The 19,219-nt window shown below is 43.8% G+C and overlaps 1 protein-coding gene across 1 annotated transcript; it reads right to left on the reverse strand.

Moving 5' to 3' along the window:
• Nucleotides 1-1,892: 1,892 nt before the first annotated feature.
• ZMPSTE24 (zinc metallopeptidase STE24) lies at nt 1,893-18,238 on the reverse strand. Its single transcript, XM_062509235.1, has 10 exons — nt 18,113-18,238; nt 16,739-16,885; nt 11,915-12,001; nt 11,158-11,274; nt 10,694-10,846; nt 8,623-8,764; nt 6,265-6,425; nt 4,789-4,893; nt 3,949-4,092; nt 1,893-3,642 (listed from the first exon to the last, which is right to left on the reverse strand). Exons 1-10 carry the CDS (start codon nt 18,227-18,229, stop codon nt 3,418-3,420), a joined length of 1,398 nt encoding a protein of 465 aa, XP_062365219.1. The 5' UTR covers nt 18,230-18,238; the 3' UTR covers nt 1,893-3,417.
• Between the last annotated feature and the right edge of the window lie 981 nt (nt 18,239-19,219).

Raw genomic sequence — 19,219 nt, forward strand, 5'->3', positions numbered from 1 at the left:
CGGGCCCTGAACGGGCACGGGGCCCGCACATCGCTCCGGGTCCTGACCGGGCACGGGGCCCGCACATCGCTCCGGGCCCGCACATCGCTCCGGGCCCGCACATCGCTCCCGGCCGGCACAAACGGACCCCGCACACACAGCGTTCTCACCGCCCCCCAGCCTGCACACCTGGCCCAGGTACACAGCAGCAGGATCTGCTGGCGGCCCAGGGCATTAAGGAGCGCTGTGGCCATAACAGTTGTGCCTTATGAAGGCCCTTGAAACACTTTGGAATGGAGACGTTTATGCCGATCATCACAGAATGGTTTTCATTGGAAGGGACCTTAAAGCTCATCTTAAAGCATGGGAAGGGACACCTTCCATTAGACCAGGCTGCTCCATGCCCTGTCCAACCTGGGCACTTTCAGGGATGAGCAGCCACAGCTCCTATGGGCAGCCTGTGCCAGATGTCCCTCAGTAAAGAATTTCTTCCAAATACCTGATCTAAATCTACCTTCCTTCAACTTAAAGCCATCCCTCCCTGTCCTGTCACTCTAGGCTCTTGTACAAAGTCTCCTGGAGCCCCTTTAGGTCCTGGAAGGGGCTCTAAGGTTTCCCTAGTGCCTTCTCTCGAGGTGAACAAGCCCAGCTCTCCCAGCCTGGCTCCAGAGCAGAGAGGGTCCAGCACAGGGAACATCTCTGTGGCCTCGTCTGGACTCATTCCAACAGGCCATTCTTGTATTGGGGATGCCAGAGCTAGAGGCAGCTCTGCAGATGGGGGCTCACCCTAGAAGAGCAGCGGGGCAGAATCCCCTCCTTTGTCCTGCCCATCCCTGCTGGGGATCAGCCCAGGGCACTTGGGTCTCTGGGCTGCCAGCATGCATTACCAAGATACATCAAGCTTCACGTCCACAAAGGATTCCCTTTTAGTCCTTCTGTCACTTTTCAAGGTCTGGCAGTTTTCCTCAGCATGTCGTCTCTCAGGTTTCTACCAGCAGAAAAAGCTGGTAAGGCAGGAAACAGGAAGTTGAAGCTCCAGCCTTTGGGCAGGACTCTGCTGATGAATGCCCAGCAGTCCCACAGATACCAGAGATGTTCTGCTCTGGCTTCCCTTGGGTATCTGAAGAGTATTTGCTAAAGGTAACAGAAAACTAAATGCATGCTTACTAATTTTCTTGCTTCTTTCCTTAAAACTGGTCATTCCCTGGAAGGGACAGTGGCTGGTCTAAGCAGACCTACTTTATCACGAAGCTGGTGCTGGCTTATCACATGGCTGTATGGACACTGTGGGGGCACTTAGGTACCTGGGAAGGCAGAAGTTGCACAGGAAGATTTAGGTGTAATTTTGGCCATTCTCAGACATATAGGAAGCAATATGAGGCTGTAGAAGGTCTGCAAGATGTAGCTGATGCACTTCCAGATGCCCTGTAGAAATGTATAGCAGGTAGAAAAGCTCAGCAGCACACACTGACAATTTCAGTGCTGAGAAGCAACTGGAACAGAATGGAACCAACTCTGAAACCTTGTTCAGTAGTTATATATGAAATCCAGCAAGAAGAACTGCAGAGATAACTAAACACTGATAGGGGAGAACTAACAGGCAATTGCTGTAAGAACACTGTCTTTGCCTGTGAGCTAGGTATTTTAAGTATTTCATGTTTCTGTAGGAACTGGCATTTCCTTCATTTTTGCACTTTAATCTCCTTCTGTTTGCATTTACCCAAATTTCTGAAATAGCCAGAAAGTTCATTCTTGTATACAGGTTTTACCTAATGGAAGGGACAAATTATTTTCTCAAAGAACACTTCACATGCTTTCCATAGCTTTACACCAGCCAACACCTCATTCAAAACTTGACACAGTTATTTATTCTTCTGAATTGACAGATTCAAGTTCATGCTTTTATTTTTGAGGGCCTTTTATTAAATACAGTTAACATGACAAATATAGGCTCTCCAGATTTGTAAAACTGTCTCCTAAATCCATATCCATAATTTAGCTCCATATTTGCTGGGGCATACACAATTAGAATAAGGCATACAAAGGGCTTTCAGCAACATCTTGTTTCACCCAAGACATCATTGTGCCCATCATCTTATAAGGCATTTTTCCCTATGATCAGAAAAACAAATGTAATCTAATAATAAAAGATATGAGAATATTCTGACGTGAAACAATGACAATTTGCTTTGATGACTTCTTTGTACAGAGTTGAGCATAACTTTTTAATTTAATACAGAAAGAAAATCTGATTTTTATATGGAGTATGTATATTCAGGCTGGCTAAAACATTTGTATGCACATGCAAACTTATAGTTCACTTTTATTTTTACTTCAACAAAAGTAAATATAATCCTATTTTTCATCAGAAAAGTCTGAGATAATCAATGCCGAAGTCATTTCCACATTACCCGCTTTGTTCTTCAGTAACTGATGTGGGCAAACTGTTTCCTGGGCTTTTTATATATAAGAATTTTTATATATAAGAACAATGATGAAGAATAAGTATGCCAACACTACTATTTCAGCTAGATTCATATTAATGAAAAACCCTCAATGGAATGGAGGATAAGCCTCCTCAGAATGAAAGTGTGTCTCTTATACACTGGCTGAACAACTGGACACTTCCATATACACAAAAAATCCAGGCAAAGTACAACAAAAATGGAGGGACCGAGATGTGGAAAAGGGAGAACAAGAGAGAATTAGTAATTTTCTCAAACATGTGGGTCCCATTCTGATCCTCTGTAACATCCTTCCATACCCCCAGCAGCACTGTGGGCAATAGGAACAGCCTAATACCACCATAATGCTATTAAATACCACCTAGTGCTCATTTTCAAGGAAGACATGGTACATTTCCTCAGCTGTAATTCATCCTTCTTCCCACACTTCAGAGAAAGAAGGTTTTATTAAGTAGCATTTTTCATTATGACAGACATGAATGCAGGAGAAAAGCCTGCAGCTGCATTCAGCTTTTTAAAACACACTAGCAAGCACAAGTATCATTATACAGGAAGTCACCCAAAGCCTCTTCACTATGAAGAGGGTGAGACTGGGAAGGTTCACAGAATGCTGAGAACAGAAAAAGGATCAAAAACAATGTTCAAGGCATACACAAACTGATGAAAAAGGTGCTTTGAAGTCTATACTTGTTTTCCTCCCTTTAAAAGTCTATACTATGATATGGAAATAAAAGTCAGTTTGGTGGGTGGGGGGAAGGTCTTCACCCAGCACTTTTTCTAAATGAAGTTCCACAGTTTTGTTTTTGTTAAAAATAAGTCATTTATAATTTAATACCTGTTTCAGGATACTCAGATCTGTGGTGCTGTTAACAGTGCACTTAATTTGCATTATCCATTAAAAAAAAATTAAAAAGCAGCTCTGAACTTTGCTTCTGAGATGGAAGCACTGTCTCTGAACAAGCAATCATTGCTGTCACTCTTGCTTTGCATCTTTCAAGGCCTGAAGTCTTTCTAAAAGGGGTGGGTGGGAGTAATGCCACATTGAAAAGATCCAGTCAGAAACAGGGAATCCTAAATTATCTTTGTTTAGCTTGATCAAAGCAGAATAGAGATCTTTAGCCTTCCCAAGTTCCTTGGCAAATGCATCTGCTTGAAACTCAAATCGTCGGCTTAATACAGTCAAACAAAATGAAAGAACCTGTGGAGATAAATGCATTAAAATTATTTTAAAATTCAACTATCTGCAAATTCCTTCAGTGCCAGTAAATATTACCCCATCTATCCTCCCACATCCCACACATTGCTGTGGCTGCAGACAGATCCACTAAGCTTTATTCAAGCCACACATGAAACTGGAAGTGCTACCCAACATGAAGCACTAAGCCTGATTATCAAAATGAGACACCCAATATAGCCCCTGGAAATTTCAAACTTCCCCTGACAAAACAGAATCATTATTTAAGTAGGATGATACCTCAGTGTCTATGTCTTGAAAACAATTTACCTCATTGTAAGGTGAAAAAATGAACTGGAAAATAATCATCAAGCCTATCAGGGTAGGCTGGGTGTCATAGAAACCAAATGCAGCAAAGAGTTCTTTTTGACCAATTAGCACAGCAAACAAGAAGAAGCAAAGGAAGGAATTCATCTGGAGAAAAGAAAGAAACATCTTTGATTAAGATACATAACATCACATTATAGATTTGCACATGGACGCCACTGTAAAAAAACAAGATTATTTTTGAATACTCTAGTATACAGACAGGAACAAACAATTGGTCTTTACCTGCTTTCTGAAAATGCAACAGTAGAGGAACCACTATTTTCTGTCAGTGAGCAAAAAACAAGTAATGAAGGGAGATGAAAAAGCAAGATGAGAAGTGAGGAGGCTGTACAGGATAGAACCCATCTCCTTGGAATTAAGTGTAAAATTGGAAAAGTTGAAAGCCAGACAGAATGTGTCTGTGTTGTTTTGTACTTCTGTTCCTGGAGACGATCTGTGCTTCCATCTAAGCTGTGCAGCGTTGTGTACAAGCACTGTGCTTGCCTGGCTTTTCAGAGCCAAGAGGCAGGATCATGCCTTACCAAGTTTTCTAGAGGGGATGATTAACTATCTGTGTGGTTGTTTGGTCTTTCTAGAGTAAAATAGAACGTGCCAGAATATTGGTTGTTATTGAAAAACATGGAATAGGAATGAAGGATGGCTGTGAGCCAGACCAGCTTTCTGTCACACAGTGTATCAGGTGAATGTACACTAACAAATCTGGAAGAGGGCATTTGGAAAAAGCTATAATTAGAGATGCTCCAGGAAAAAAAAAAAAAAAAACAGTTTAAAATAACTTACCTGGCTGATGATTATATTTTTGACAGTATGACCTAGTTTCCAGTGACCCAATTCATGACCAAGTACAGCCAGAACTTCTTCATTTTTACATCCTTGTTTCTTATTCTGAGGGAATAACAAAGCAGAAGTATTATCAGGTACATCTGAACACAACCAAATAAATTTCTTACTCATTTGTTTTCTCCTTGATTACTTAAGTGTCCCTACATCTGGCCATTCCCTTCTAATACCAGAAACACACATACAATTTCTTGTTGAGCCTTTTTCATGAAGATACTTACAGAAATATAACCTTTTAAGATTAAGAAGATTTCTACTATAAGGTGGTGTTTTCTTATTTCTATGTATGCAGACATGCTGATGCACACCTGAAAGAACAATGGAAGTTTTGCCTTCCAAACACTCTCCTATCTCTTCTCATCCTGTTTCTTCACTCAAGCAAAGCATTACACTGGAAACACCTATTCAGAGCTGCAGACTTTCAAAGGAGAATTGAGAGCAAAGGCCTTTTTGTTACTTTCCTCCAACATTTAACATTCAGCCTTCCTCCCAAGGCAGTACTGTTCCTTTTTAAAAGAACTGTCCTCTTCAAAAAGCCCTATGATGTGCCTTAAAGCTATAATTATGAAGGACATCTGCACCTTCAACAATCCATTAGCAAGTCAGAAGCAAACACAAAGGCTGAAGAACCTGTTGAAATGGAACAGACTCTCCTCATGACTAGATCAGGTGGGTTCAACATCCCCTCCTCTAACACCCACTTCTGCAGTATTTGTCAAACAAAACCCTGGGCACCATTAACATGGTGTTAAGGAACAGAAGCTGGACTGAAGAACAATATAGATATTGGCTAACCTTAGGCTGCACAAGGCCATTTGTTTGTCTCAGAATAACTCCTTCAGGTTATTCAGAAAGTATTCTATTAGCTTTAGTCATTTCCATGCACAGGAAAGGGCCACAACAGCTGTTCCAGCAGACTCATGATGCACATCAAAAGAGAAGCCAGTGCCAGGCCATCATCCTGCTCCAGACCAGGGCATGGGAGGTTGCACATGTACAATGTGTCTGTGCCTCCTGCATCAAAAACTGCATGCAGTAAAAGGCACACAAATGACACACTATGAATTAAAAGTACTTCCTTCAAAGGGAAGCTTTAGTATGGCAGTCCCAAGAAGAGAAGATGAACTAAAACCCTAATAAGACCCTTTTTCAAAGAATTATAGGGAAGATCTATTTTTTACATGCAGGGAACTAATGTTTTGCTACAGCCTCTGTGGATTTTCAGTCTCTGGTGCTATCTGCACAACTCACACAGACCCAGAAATTCCAATTAGCAAACCAGACACACTTTGGTGTTGAAATCATTAGGATTTGGGTTTTAGCAACTTATCAGGACCTTTAAAACACATTAGAAAACACAAGGGAATATCTCACCAAGGAGTTAATATAAACAATACAATGAAAGACAAAACTCACTTTGGTTTTAGACTTTGTTTCTTCATTCTCACCATCTTCTCCTTCTGCTGGTTCTTTGTTCAAAGCAGAATATTCTTCCAGAAGTGTGTCAAAGAGTACTATCCTCTTATTCTTGAAGAATCCATAGAAATAAGCATTGCTATGGGAAGAACGCTTAGAACCTGATGGGGAAAATTTAAAGACCATGATCTGAATAATCCCATGCATTGAAGCATGTACAGTATAACACAGACCAGATTCTTCCAGAGGAATTCTCAAAGTCCTCAAATGAACAGTTGACAAACTCAAGCAGATCTGTTTGGCAGCTGAAGCATATTCTAAAACCTAAGTAATGATGACTCCAATAGAGAAATGTAGCATGTAATCACTAAAAGCACTAAAACCATAAGAGCAGTCGTGAACATCTAATGTCCAAGAAGAAAAGCAAATTCTCTTGCAATTTTGGATTTAGAGTGAAAAGAGCATTCTGCATTGACACTGCTCCAGGCAAAGAACCTGTGCCAAATTATGTAGCATTCTTTCAAATGTGCCAGCGAAGATGAATGGAAACAGATAAGGAAAAGAGATGAACTACAGATAACACAGGTCCTCAATACTATTTTTGTTTGCAATAGGCCATTTTTTACAGCTACCTTTATCTAGATGAGGTCAGTCATGGACTATTTCTGGTCAATAAACCTAGGGACACGAAACTCATCTCTTTCCATGGAATGTGGAGAGTTTCAGTTGATTCAAAAGCTTATTTTTGGTTATGGCCAGAAGCTGTTCCAACATCAGGACCAAAAGATGTTTCTATGACAGCAGAAGAGGATTCCCCTGTTTCTTTTCAGGAAAGGGTAAGTTAGAAGGCACTTGCCTTAAAACAATTAGTGTAAATGTATGAACTGCATAAACCCCTTAGGGCACAAATATCCATTGTTCCATTGGAAGCCAACCTGTAGATAGCCTTTGTGACCTTCAGCATCAAACCACAACAGATTAACAGAGGAAGAGACTGGTCAGAGTATGGTGCCTCAGCATCTGGTCCCTTCCCAGTGAAGGAATCTGAACAGCCACAGGATAGCAAGGTTTCCTTTCATCTGGATGTAATAAAAATCTTCATCCTTCACTAAATGTTGGTAGAGGAAGAACCTTTATAATCTGCCTCTTACAGAATGAACCCTGAAAGTAAAGGACTTGGTTGCACATTTTACCAAGAAGTCAATTTTGGAGTTGAAAAAGCCTTAACAGAGTGAAGAAAAACACCAGTAACAAGATGTTCCCACATTCAGTCCCCCATGTCAAAAGGGAATGGTGCTGGCTCAACACTCTTGACAATGTCACAAAAAAAACCAAAACAAACAAACAAAAAAAGGTGTGTGGAGGCAGCATTTGGAGGTTTGGCAGCCTCCACTGCAGCTCCCTGCCTCTTAAGCAGGCATGCTGCAGAAGCAAGTGTAGGGCACAGGGGCTGCAGTACCAACAACTGGTGCTTTACCCATTGTTAAAAGCTGGGATACAGCCAGCAATGCATCTGGGGATACCACAGCTGTTTGGCAGACCTCTGCACTGACTCTCAAGCTTGAAAAGCTTTAGCTCAGCTTGAAAAGAGAAGAGTTTCATGTGTCCCAAGTGTATCAATGTTTCTGAGCAGCACTGAGGCAGAACACTGGCAGGATTTGAACAGTCCAAAGTTTTGAGTCACAGCTTCTAGGCTAGATAAAGCCTTTACCACCTGCTCCAACAGCAAGCTTCTATCTACCATTTTATGTCTTTATGCCGTCTCATACTGCTTTCACAAAGTCAATATAAAACACCTTGAAGGTGCAAAACAAAGCTTGGGAAAGCCCCTGAAATCAAGTTCAGACAGGAGCAAAATAAGTAATAGTGGAAACGTCAGACACAGAGTACTCCATGAACATGGAATTGAAGTGACATGGCAGCTGGCATGCTCCATATTATATTCCCTGAGTAGAGAAAAAAAGATGAGAAATTCAGTATTAGAAAGTAAAAAAAAATTAGTCTCAAGTAGAAGGACTTTAAGGCAATTAAGGCTAAACTGAGACTAGAAAAATTATAAAGCTATTCCCTTTGTTTCACAGTTTTGAAATTTTTGTGCTTTTGTGCTTCCACTGCTGACCAAGCCATGTATTTCCATTCCACAGACCCAGGAAAATGCTTCCAACCAGAGGATGAATTCAGACTGTGCACTGAGCTTCAGGGAAAAAAAAAAAAAAAGAACAGGAAAATGCTACAGACATTGGCAGTATCTGAACAATGCAAGCAACTGCCTTACTCCAGCATCCACAATCAATGCTAAAACCCCACAAATCTAAAATTACAAAGCCTTTTTATTTAAAAAAAATAACAAAACCTCACCTTCAACAACATAGACCTTAGTCAATGGGAAGTCAATGCTCTTTGCCATTGTTTCAATTTGCTGCTTGAGCTCTCCCTCCGGAAGCGGAATGAATTTATCAAACAAAGGTGCAATATAATCTGCATAGATTGTAACGAGCACCTGCAAACACATGCAGATATTAAGAACAGGGTATGCAAACATGTTTAGTACTAAAGCTGGAGCAAAAAGCTCAAAAAGAGGGCACAATTTTAGAAGAAACACTTGATAAAGCAGAGTCCTGTATGAAGTGGGATCTGTAGCCAGGCTCTCTGTGGGCTGCTTGGTGTGGTGGCCAGTCCACAGTTCAGCAAACTGAGCACAAACCACCTACACACTGGAGCAGAACTGCTGTCAACAGAGCAGAACACAGGGCCTCTGGGCAGTTGGGAGCAGGGGGCTCATCAGTGACAGGCTGTCACTTCCACACACTTCAGCAGTCCTGGAAAGATCTGAAGTGTTTCATACTCATCTGCAGAGATGAAGGAACCAGGAGATAGAAGAAGTGGGACTAATTCCTGCTAACTTGCAAAACAACTGTCTAAAAAAGAAGCAAGAAACTTCATGTCTCTTATTTTCTTTGTGTCTCCCAGCTGCCTGCAGGACTAAGGCAGCTGTCTGCCTGATGCCTCTGGCTCCACAATGACTAACAGCCTTGACCTAAAAACATCACTACAGTGCACCTGCATTCCTTCAAACTGCCATCAGCTGCAGCCCAGTTGAGAAAGCCAGAACTAGAATAATGTCATACAAAGGAAAGCTGAACTCTCTTTCCTCACACGCTGGATCACCACAACATTTTATTTATTTATTTATTTAAAAAGTTTAAGTTCTGGTTAGCAAAAGAGGAACAGGACATGAGAGGCAAACGGGCATTAACATTAGCTTCAAAATTGTCTTGATAGGTTTTATTTCACTGAAAATAAGTACCTGGATTTTGACAGTGTGTGCGTTGTTGTAGAAGTCCAGTGAAATAAAAAAATCAGAAAAACTGACTTTTGCAAAGTCACAGCAAATAAAGGCATCAATGTGAAATACCACTAAAAATAAGTTATTTTTGTTAGTGTAATTGTTAGGGGCTTAAACCTCTGCAGATATTTTGCAGAAGATGTAAGAGGGTATTTCATAGAGTAGAAATCAGCCTTTCAGTCCAGACTTGTGTTTCAGACCATACAGCATGTGGGGAATAATTTTAAGGTTTTATCTCAGATCTTCGTGTAATGCCTTGATATCAAGCAGGCAGAACAGACCAGTAGGAGGATTACAGATTACAGAGTTAGAGTTATGGAACAGGAATTTTCCCCTAAACCAAACTCTAAAGGGTAAATCTAATACCTCTTAGGATGATTTTGCATGTCAAAGGCTGTTCAAACATATTAAGGCCAGAAACCCTATAAAGCTGCACTGAGGTGGCAACATACCAGTTGTCTAAGCATGCACTTAACCCTCAGAGGTGGAGGGAGTCAGGAATGCTAAGTGTTCTTTCAATACAGAAGTTTGCAGCTCTGCCAAGATGTTTTATTTTCCAGCTTTTGTTGTATAGAAGATAGACCAACCCCTATTATATCAGGTTCTAAAGTATTTGTAGCACCTTGGGACAGAATCTACATGGACAGCTCAACAGGAAGGTGCAGGCAGAGCAAAAATAAAATACTAGTGATACTAGTGATAGGAAAATGAGAGAGAGGAATGTGGATTCAGCTGCATATGTTCTGGTTCTCACCACTATTTAGGAGAAAGGAAAACCTATCACCACATCATGCTGTATTTCCAGTGCCTATTCTAAAGCTTTATCAGTGCTTAATTTCAATTGATGAAGACACTCCAGTATTAAATAGATTAGATATATATTACATTAATGTGGACAACTAATATGAGCTGTAAGTCCTGAACATGTACACTGAGAGCAAGACATCCTGTTAAAGTTTGTAGACATTAAAATTCACAAGAGATTTAGGTTTTTCTTCATTTCCTTTCAGCTGTGTTCAGCATGCTGAGCCATGCCCAGTAAGCTGGAGTCTGGAAGAAACCCAAAACTCTTCTCATACTCACCAAGGAAACAACTAACGTGAAGAGCCAGGCATAGATAAAAAAGTAGTCTCCCCCTATTTTAATAATGTAAAGCAGAAGGGATGTCACTGGCAACAGAATACACTGAGTCACAACAAACTTCTTGATAGCATCCTTAAAAAAAAATCCCAGCGTCTGCAAAGGAAGGATAAATTATATCAGTGATATGTCAATGTAAATATTAATATGCCCTTCTGGTTAGTGAATTGTTCCTTTCAGTTAAGACAAATGGCAAAGCAGCAATGCCAGTGTCATAAGAAAATCACAGTCAGTCAAAAAGGAGCTCTCCTAGTAGTTCCTTAAAACCACATGGACTCAAGCCCATGCAGATGCACTCTCCCTTAGTAAGGCCTGAGCCAAACCATTACTTTGTGTTGCACATTCATTAAAGGACCAGTCTATCTAATCTAAAACAACCTGGTCAGTACAAGTGCTCTCTGCAATACCTGTTGATTGAAGCCATGTTTCTCTTCTATGACAAATGTATTATATAAACTCCATGGGAGACCAGTCATTGCACTGAAGAGGGTTGCAAGCAGCAGGAATACCAATGACTGAACAATCTAAAACACAAAACAAAACAAAACCACCTGATATTTATCATCCATACTAACAAATATTCTGGGTGTTAAAAATGGCTTTTAGGTCAGTGGTTTAACTGAAACTGGTTAGAAGATGATGCTAGATAAATTCACAGAATTAACTTGTTCATGATGACTAATTATTGCTCACTATAGTAGCTTACTAAGGATTTGGAACACAAATTTGGATACCTGCCTCATCCACAGCACAAAGGTAATATAAGCAGTAGATTCAAATTTCTTACCCTTTTGGTGTGCAGGTAGATAAATTCTAGGATTAGTAAAAAGAAAACACCCTAATAAAGAGCTCCCAAAAACTCAGCCCACCACCTCATTTGACTCAAGCAAGATACCAAACTTTGTTTTTAACATATAAGGCTGTTTTAATTAGTGAGCTAATTTAAAAGCAAGTTAATTTACTGTCACCAGTTCTCAGAATCACACAGTCATTATGTGCACCAGAAAATATCTGTTATTTTTACTGTATTACACGTTTTAACTAAATACCAATTCAATACATTCACCAGTTCAATCTCACTTTTAACTAAATACCAATTTAAAAATAAAAATTATTACTGCAGTAGGGACCAAATACTTTCACAGAAATTGAAAGCCTACTTACCTCATATTCTGGTCCAAACCCAGCATGACCAGAGATCTGACCAGAGAGTTTCCATAGAAAAGGAATTCCTCCACAGAGGAGAATCATCTTAAAAACAAAACCACATACCACAGAGGCAGTATGAAACACACTGTCATTGTAGTGCACTAAAATTTCAGCATGATAAGAACCTCTTAAGGGTGAATGAGACAAGTTTTATAATTAGCTTTTTGCCACCCCACTGATCTTAACCGTGATAAAACAAGCCTGGAATCTGGCAATAATTAATTTTTACTTTACAGAAATAGAGAGTAGGTTATTTTTTCCCTGTGAAATACCAGCATATTTCCAAGCCTATTTTCTGTAGACTTTGCCTCTGTATTGGCACAGACATGAAGTATATCTTAGGAAGACCTTAAAGCTTGTGTGTCCTGTGCTTGTATAAATCCTTATTGCAGCCTTATATCCCATATATCCTTATAAATCCACAAATCCTTATTGCAGCCTCTCTCTTGAAGAGGAGCTGCCCTCCTCTCCTAGAGCAGAGGTTCACCTGTGTTCCCTGCCCAGAGAAAAGCCCCAATTTCACTTTAAGTACTGGAGTTGCTATAGCCATTTTGAGAAAGCTTCATGGTCTCCTCCTTGTGTCTGCTCCTGACAGACTGGCTGCCAAGGAACAGGGGGTGAACATTTGGGGTACACCACCATCAAAGAAATGCCCAAGCAAGTACTCAGTGCAGTTCATGGCCAGACCTGGCAGCATTTCTCAGACAGCTTACCTTGTTAATATTTCACGTTTGCTGTCCTGGCAAGTGATGCATCATTATATACATAAAAATCAATTTTCAAGCAAGCAGCCTTCTAATATTGATAATGCCAGGGGTTTATTTATTTATTTATTTATTTATTTCGAGAAGGCTTACTCTTACAACTTAACCCTTAGGGTGCATTTTCAGTGTCAGGAGGAGATGGAAAGGACCAAAGCAAGTGTAGTGGTTTTAAAAGCTCAGCAGAGAAATTAAAGCCACTTAAACTGCACCTTTTCAATGGTGGAGGGGAACAACAAAAAAAACCCAATTCAGTGACTATGCATTAGAGTCACAACTTCCTAAAGAAAACAGCAGTAAACACAATGCTAAAAAGAAAACTGTACAAAAGAGTAAACTGGCTTTATCAACAAAGGCAAGATATTGTCCAGTCCCCTCTAGGGCAAAAACAAGATAACAGAGGACCTTGGGGCTGGACCTTGTGGGCTGAGAAAACAAAGAATAATGTGAACACACACAACAGTATCACTACAAGAGAGAGTGCTTTACCCACAACGGCATTTACCACCAAAAAACACCCAAACTGCTTTCTGAAGAGAGGAAGCAATTTCCACACAAAGGCATAACGGTGGCTGTCCCTGCACTGGTACCACGCGGCACTCAGGAGAACAAAGGAGAGGATCTTAGAGCTCAGCCACCTCCGCCAGCCTGGAAACAACGGGAAACGGCCTGAACAGCCTGGAGAGCTGGCTTTAATAAGGGACCATGCTGACAAACTGCTCACTGCGCCCTGCTTAGCAGGGCGGGGCTCCCGCTGTGCCGCCCCATGGGCGGCAGTACCGGGTGGCTGTGAGCAGCATTAGGGGCAGCATTAGGGGTGGCAGTACCGGGTGGCTGTGAGCAGCATTAGGGGCAGCATTAGGGGTGGCAGTACCGGGTGGCTGTGAGCAGCATTAGGGGCAGCATTAGGGGCGGCAGTACCGGGTGGCTGTGAGCAGCATTAGGGGCAGCATTAGGGGTGGCAGTACCGGGTGGCTGTGAGCAGCATTAGGGGTGGTATTAGGGGCGATTTTAGGGGCGGCAGTACCGGGTGGCTGTGAGCAGCATTAGGGGCAGTATTAGGGGCGGTTTTAGGGGTGGCAGTACCGGGTGGCTGTGAGCAGCATTAGGGGCGGTATTAGGGGTGGTTTTAGGGGTGGCAGTGAGCAGCATTAGGGGCAGCATTAGGGGTGGCAGTACCGGGCAGCTGTGAGCAGCATTAGGGGTGGCAGTACCAGGTGGCTGTGAGCAGCATTAGGGGCGGTATTAGGGGCGGTTTTAGGGGCGGCAGTACCGGGTGGCTGTGAGCAGCATTAGGGGCGGTTTTAGGGGTGGCTGTGAGCAGCATTAGGGGCAGCATTAGGGGTGGCAGTACCGGGTGGCTGTGAGCAGCATTAGGGGCAGCATTAGGGGTGGCAGTACCGGGTGGCTGTGAGCAGCATTAGGGGCGGTATTAGGGGCGGTTTTAGGGGCAGCAGTACTGGGTGGCTGTGAGCAGCATTAGGGGCGGTTTTAGGGGCAGCAGTACCGGGCAGCTGTGAGCAGCATTAGGGGCAGCATTAGGGGCAGCAGTACTGGGTGGCTGTGAGCAGCATTAGGGGCGGTTTTAGGGGCAGCAGTACTGGGTGGCTGTGAGCAGCATTAGGGGCAGCAGTACTGGGTGGCTGTGAGCAGCATTAGGGGCGGTCTCGGACGCGCTCCCTCTCCCTGGTGCCAGCGCAGTCCGGGGTGGCTCCGACCTGCGGTGGGGCTGCTCTCTCTATCTGAGGTGGCAGCGATGGCAGTGGCTGTGCAGGTATTGAATGAACCCCGGCCTTGCACCCTCTCTCACCAGCCCCAGCCAAAGAGAACCACAACCTTTCCACCTCACCTTTCCTGATGAAAACCATCCCCTCTTCCAACATGACATGGTGGTTTTGAATACTCAACACTGAAGCTCCACTCCTCTTGTTTTGTAACTGTTTGTTCCTCCCCCACAGACTACCTGTAAATTTTAGAACTCACAATCCCAGAAATACCAACCCCTGAACAAAGATAGCTATTAGCATACTGTTGATACTAATTAGTTAATAAGAAACCAAAATAATTAATGGTTGAAATAAAGTATTATTCTAGTAATACTAACACAGCATCTCCCTTCAATTAACTTGCTGGGTTAATGAATCATACTTCAAGCCTCTTTCAAGTTCAGGCAGTTCCCAAAGCCAATAAAGCATGTATTTTATGCTCTAAAAAAGTAATAAACCCAGACAGCAAAGGCCACTTCATTTCAAATGAAATATGATAAACACAGAACAAATGCTGAGAAATGGAAAGACACACCTTAGTACCAGATACAGGAGCAAAAATTCATCACCACAGACATGTAGAGAAGTAGCTGTACATACCCTACATAAGCGCTTTGCACTCTGCAGAATATAATCATAGACACTTTTAGACTGGAAAATCACTCTAAGATCACTGAGTCCAACCCAGCACTGCCAAGCCCACCACTAACTCATGTCCTGTATCTTGTAAATGCCTCCAGGACTCCACCTCTGCTGTTGTGGAGGAAGAAATAGGAATGCCTTATAGATATGATTGTTTAGCAAAAGAAGCTGGGAATATAGAAACTGCAGGTGAGATTGAAATGAAAGCTGTGTTCCACTGAGTGTCTGGAGAGCAGCAATATGGATGCCTGACTGTCTTCTCCCTTTGTTAAGATAATTCCAGTTGCTGCACACATACCAAAGAGCCAGCAGAGACCCCTTCCTGGCAGGACAGGAAGGGCCCAAGATAAGGTTTTGAGATAAGAAAAAGGTAAAACATGGCAATGTAGTGATTCCTATAGGTTGTATGTTAATGTTAGAAATTTGTATCTTGTACTAGATTGGTTAGTGAAAAAGTAGAATATTCAACAGAGAAGGAGATTTAAGACTTTGTAAAAGGAGACCTTGCTCTCTTGCCCTTACACTCTTGCGCCCTTGCACCCCTACCCTCTCACTCCCTTGTCCTTGTCCCTGCACCCCTCACCTTTGCTTTCACCCCTTTTCTTTTCCTGCTCCTCTGGGCCTGCTTTGAGCTGCGTCTGGCAGCAAGGCCCTTTTCACCCACGCCCCATGTAATAAACTGCAAGCTTCAAGACCTGAATATAGAGAGCTCGTCTGAGTTTGTCCCAACCACCAGCTCCTACAGAATATAACAGATTGCTCTGAGAAAACATCCTTCTTACAAGTTCATACAAAAGGAAATGAAGTACAGGTCAAGCAGCTCAAAGGAGATCAGGAAATGTGGAAGTTAAGAGGTATCATAAATCTCTGGGTACTGGGTTTGCATCATTGTTCTAGGATTACATGACTGACTCTATTTTACAATCCTATTTTCATTATCTTTTATAACTGACATTTGTGCTTTCTCAGGTTCATTATGAACTAAGATCATATTTCAATTTTCCTTTGCAATGCCAGGAACTTCAGGATTCCTTTTTGTGCTACTGATGAGCAATGCATTTCAGCAGTGAGTTAGAAGAGGTCTCTCTTCTCCCAAGACTGTAAATCACACACATAAATATTTTGTTCTAACTTAATGATTCTGTTTTTTCATATATACGAATGTTACTTACCCAGTGTAATTTTTCTTATACTTCAAAAGTATCCATTGGTAGAATCCCTGTTCTTTTTACCTTCTGCTTAAATATTCTCTAAAAATTAAAGTAGTTGCATTCCTCCAAACACAGAGAAAGGTCTGTATTTTAACAATTTAAAATAACTCTTATGCTGCTTAATTACCTTGCAACAGAAATTATTATAGAATATAATTAAAATGTAAGTTAACACTGTAGTTGTGCAGTATGACTCAGCACTATAGAAAGAAATTACATGCTTTCTGAATAATGATTTATTTCTATGTAGCAAAACCAGCCACAAACAAAAACAGAATGTAATTGTCAGTGTTTGCCATACAATACCAGAATGCCAATGGTGCAGCTGCACGGGATCACTAAGAAACAAAGTACTCCACAGTCTGAGTACATGAAAAATATCATATGAAAGGTACTTACAGTGCCCTCAACCTCTGAATAGAGGCCTGACCAAAAGCTGAAAGTACTTTTGTCCAGCTGATAGAGACGAGATTTTTCAAATGTTTCTGAGTCCATGATCTGTCCCAGTTCCTGTGGTACATGTGTTGTTGTTCTGTATACCCGCCTCTGAAAAATTAAAGACAAAACTTAAAGTCTACACCTAATATTTTAAAGGAGACAAATAAAACTTAAAAGTAACACATGAAATGATCCAATGGGCCACCTCAGAAAGTTTTAAAAAAATAAAACCAACACATAAAGGAATAAATATTCCTAAATTCTGTTTTTCTATCAAGTTCTAAATACAAAACTGAAGCATAGTTATTATGTTGTAACCAGGAACTGAACTGCTGGTTTAATAACTTATTTAGAATGGTTCAAATACAGATCACACAAACTGATTTTTCCACAGGATGTTACTTACTGCACCAGTTAACAACTTAAGCTGATTTTAAAATCAAACACCAGATCCTCCCATGCAAACCATATGACTTCACCAGAATGCAGACCTACAGAGCAGTTGCACAAACGAGGTGTTACTTCATTTTCAGTAAAGAACTTGCCACTTAAAATTTTTTTAAGACTAGAAGTCTTTTCCCTCAGCTGTCTTGTTTCAGTATACTTGCTCATTCTCTAAGGAAAAGCTGTCACTTTGTCACTTCAAAACACATTCTCCCCTGTCCGGGGCATCAGGCTGCACTGTCCCTGATGCCAGGGCTCAAACACCCCGGTGTGTGGTTGCTGTTAAACCTGCCAGGTGAGCAGGCTGGGGGTGGAGATGCGGCTGGCAGGCGACAGCCGGGACCTGCCCAAAAGGACATTCCGTCCTCTGTGTCGTACTCTGCAATGAGAAGCGGGGGCTGGCATGTGCCCTCCGGGCTGGTTATCGCTCGGAGCTGCCCAAGCATCGCTGGCTCGGGGAGGCGCTGAGCGACGGCCTGTGCAACGCTTGCGGCCCTTCCTTCCTCTTTTCTTCACCGCTTACGCCGTCGTTGTTCGAACTCACGCGTTTCCTCGTTTTTGCTCATACCGCTCTCTCAGCTGTCCCGGGGAGGAGGACCGAGGTGCTGGGGGTGCGGAGCCGCGGGTGACCCCACCGCACTCACCCAGCGCTGTGAGCGCTCCCACCATCCGCTACAGAGCCCTGAGGCCGCGCCGCGGGACAGAGCCGAGCCCTCCGCAGGGAGGTGACAGGCCCCGCGTCGCTCGGCTCCGGCTCCAGCCCAAGCCACGGCCACGGCCCTGGCCCCGGCCCCGGCCACCCTCCACGTGAGGCCGGGCCGGGCCCGGCACAGCCCCGGCCCACCAGCGACCATCCCCGCCAGCGACCGTCCCCGCCAGAGCCCCACTGACCTGCCGGTGCGCTAGAAAAGCCTCCCAGAGGTAGACGGCCCACGAGAAAAGCAGGACGGAGCAGAAGATGCGGCGCTCAGCCGGCAGTTCGGCCCACAGGTCGCCGGACAGCGCCATGGCGCCTCCACCGGCCGCACGCTGCGGCGCCGCCTGGCGGCCGGAGGAACCCAGGGAGGAGCGGGGCGGGACCGGCTGCGTGAGGGGAGAGAACCGAGAGGGGAGAGCGGGGCGGGACGGGCTGGGCTGTGTGAGGGGAGAGAACCGAGAGGGGAGAGCGGGGCGGGCTGGGCTCTTGTGAGGGGAGAGAACCGAGAGGGGAGAGCGGGGCGGGACGGGCTGGGCTGTGTGAGGGGAGAGCGGGGCGGGACGGGCTGGGCTGTGTGAGGGGAGAGAACCGTGTAGGGGAGAACGGGGCGGGACGGGCCGGGCTGTGTGAGGGGAGAGAACCGAGAGGGGAGAGCGGGGCGGGCTGGGCTCTGTGAGGGGAGAGAACCGAGAGGGGAGAGAACCGAGAGGGGAGGGGCGGGACGGGCCGGGCTGTGTGAGGGGAGAGAACCGAGAGGGGAGAGCGGGGCGGGACGGGCCGGTCTGTGTGAGGGGCGGGTGGGGCGGTCTCTGTGAGAGGATGCCGGGGCGAGAACCGTGAGGGGCGAGGGCCGTGGGCCGTGAGGGGCGGCCGCGGCGGGCTCGGGCTCAGCTCTGCCCGGGACGGTTCCGTCCGGCACGGCTCGGCCGCCCCAGTCAAGCCCTCAGCCGCGTGTGGGGAGCAGCATAGCGAAGATCTGGGCAGATGTTTAAAATTTTTTTCTTCAGTATAAGTTACTCAGACTGCGGACAATAATGCATAGAAAACCTTTTCCAGAAACAGTAAGAGAAGTACAATAATTAACACTGACTGCTGCAGTACTTGCTGATATATTTAAGGCCGAAAGGCGCAGTTCATTTTTGGTCTCTGTAATGCTCGGTGCTGCTGAAAGCCAGAGCTCGGCAGCACTGGGGACAAGCACGCCATGCAGAGCACAGGGACTGTAACCTGACAAAGATGCGGTAAGAGGAGTGTTAACGTTTAGCCACTTGTAGATACAGCATTTTGCTATCAGTCATTCA

This window comes from Cinclus cinclus, chromosome 26 (genome assembly GCF_963662255.1).
Source record: "Cinclus cinclus chromosome 26, bCinCin1.1, whole genome shotgun sequence".
In the NCBI taxonomy this organism is placed as follows: Eukaryota; Metazoa; Chordata; class Aves; order Passeriformes; family Cinclidae; genus Cinclus; species Cinclus cinclus.

Bases quoted from the DNA above. Each gene is read 5' to 3' on its own strand.
- ZMPSTE24 (XM_062509235.1), bottom strand. From the start codon at position 18,229: ATGGCGCTGTCCGGCGACCTGTGGGCCGAACTGCCGGCTGAGCGCCGC. The intron at 4,894-6,264 runs GTGAGTTTTGTC...TTATTCCCTCAG, and splicing joins AAACAAAGTCTAAAACCAAA to AATAAGAAACAAGGATGTAA. The intron at 3,643-3,948 runs GTAAATTGTTTT...TTATCTCCACAG, and splicing joins TTTTTTCACCTTACAATGAG to GTTCTTTCATTTTGTTTGAC.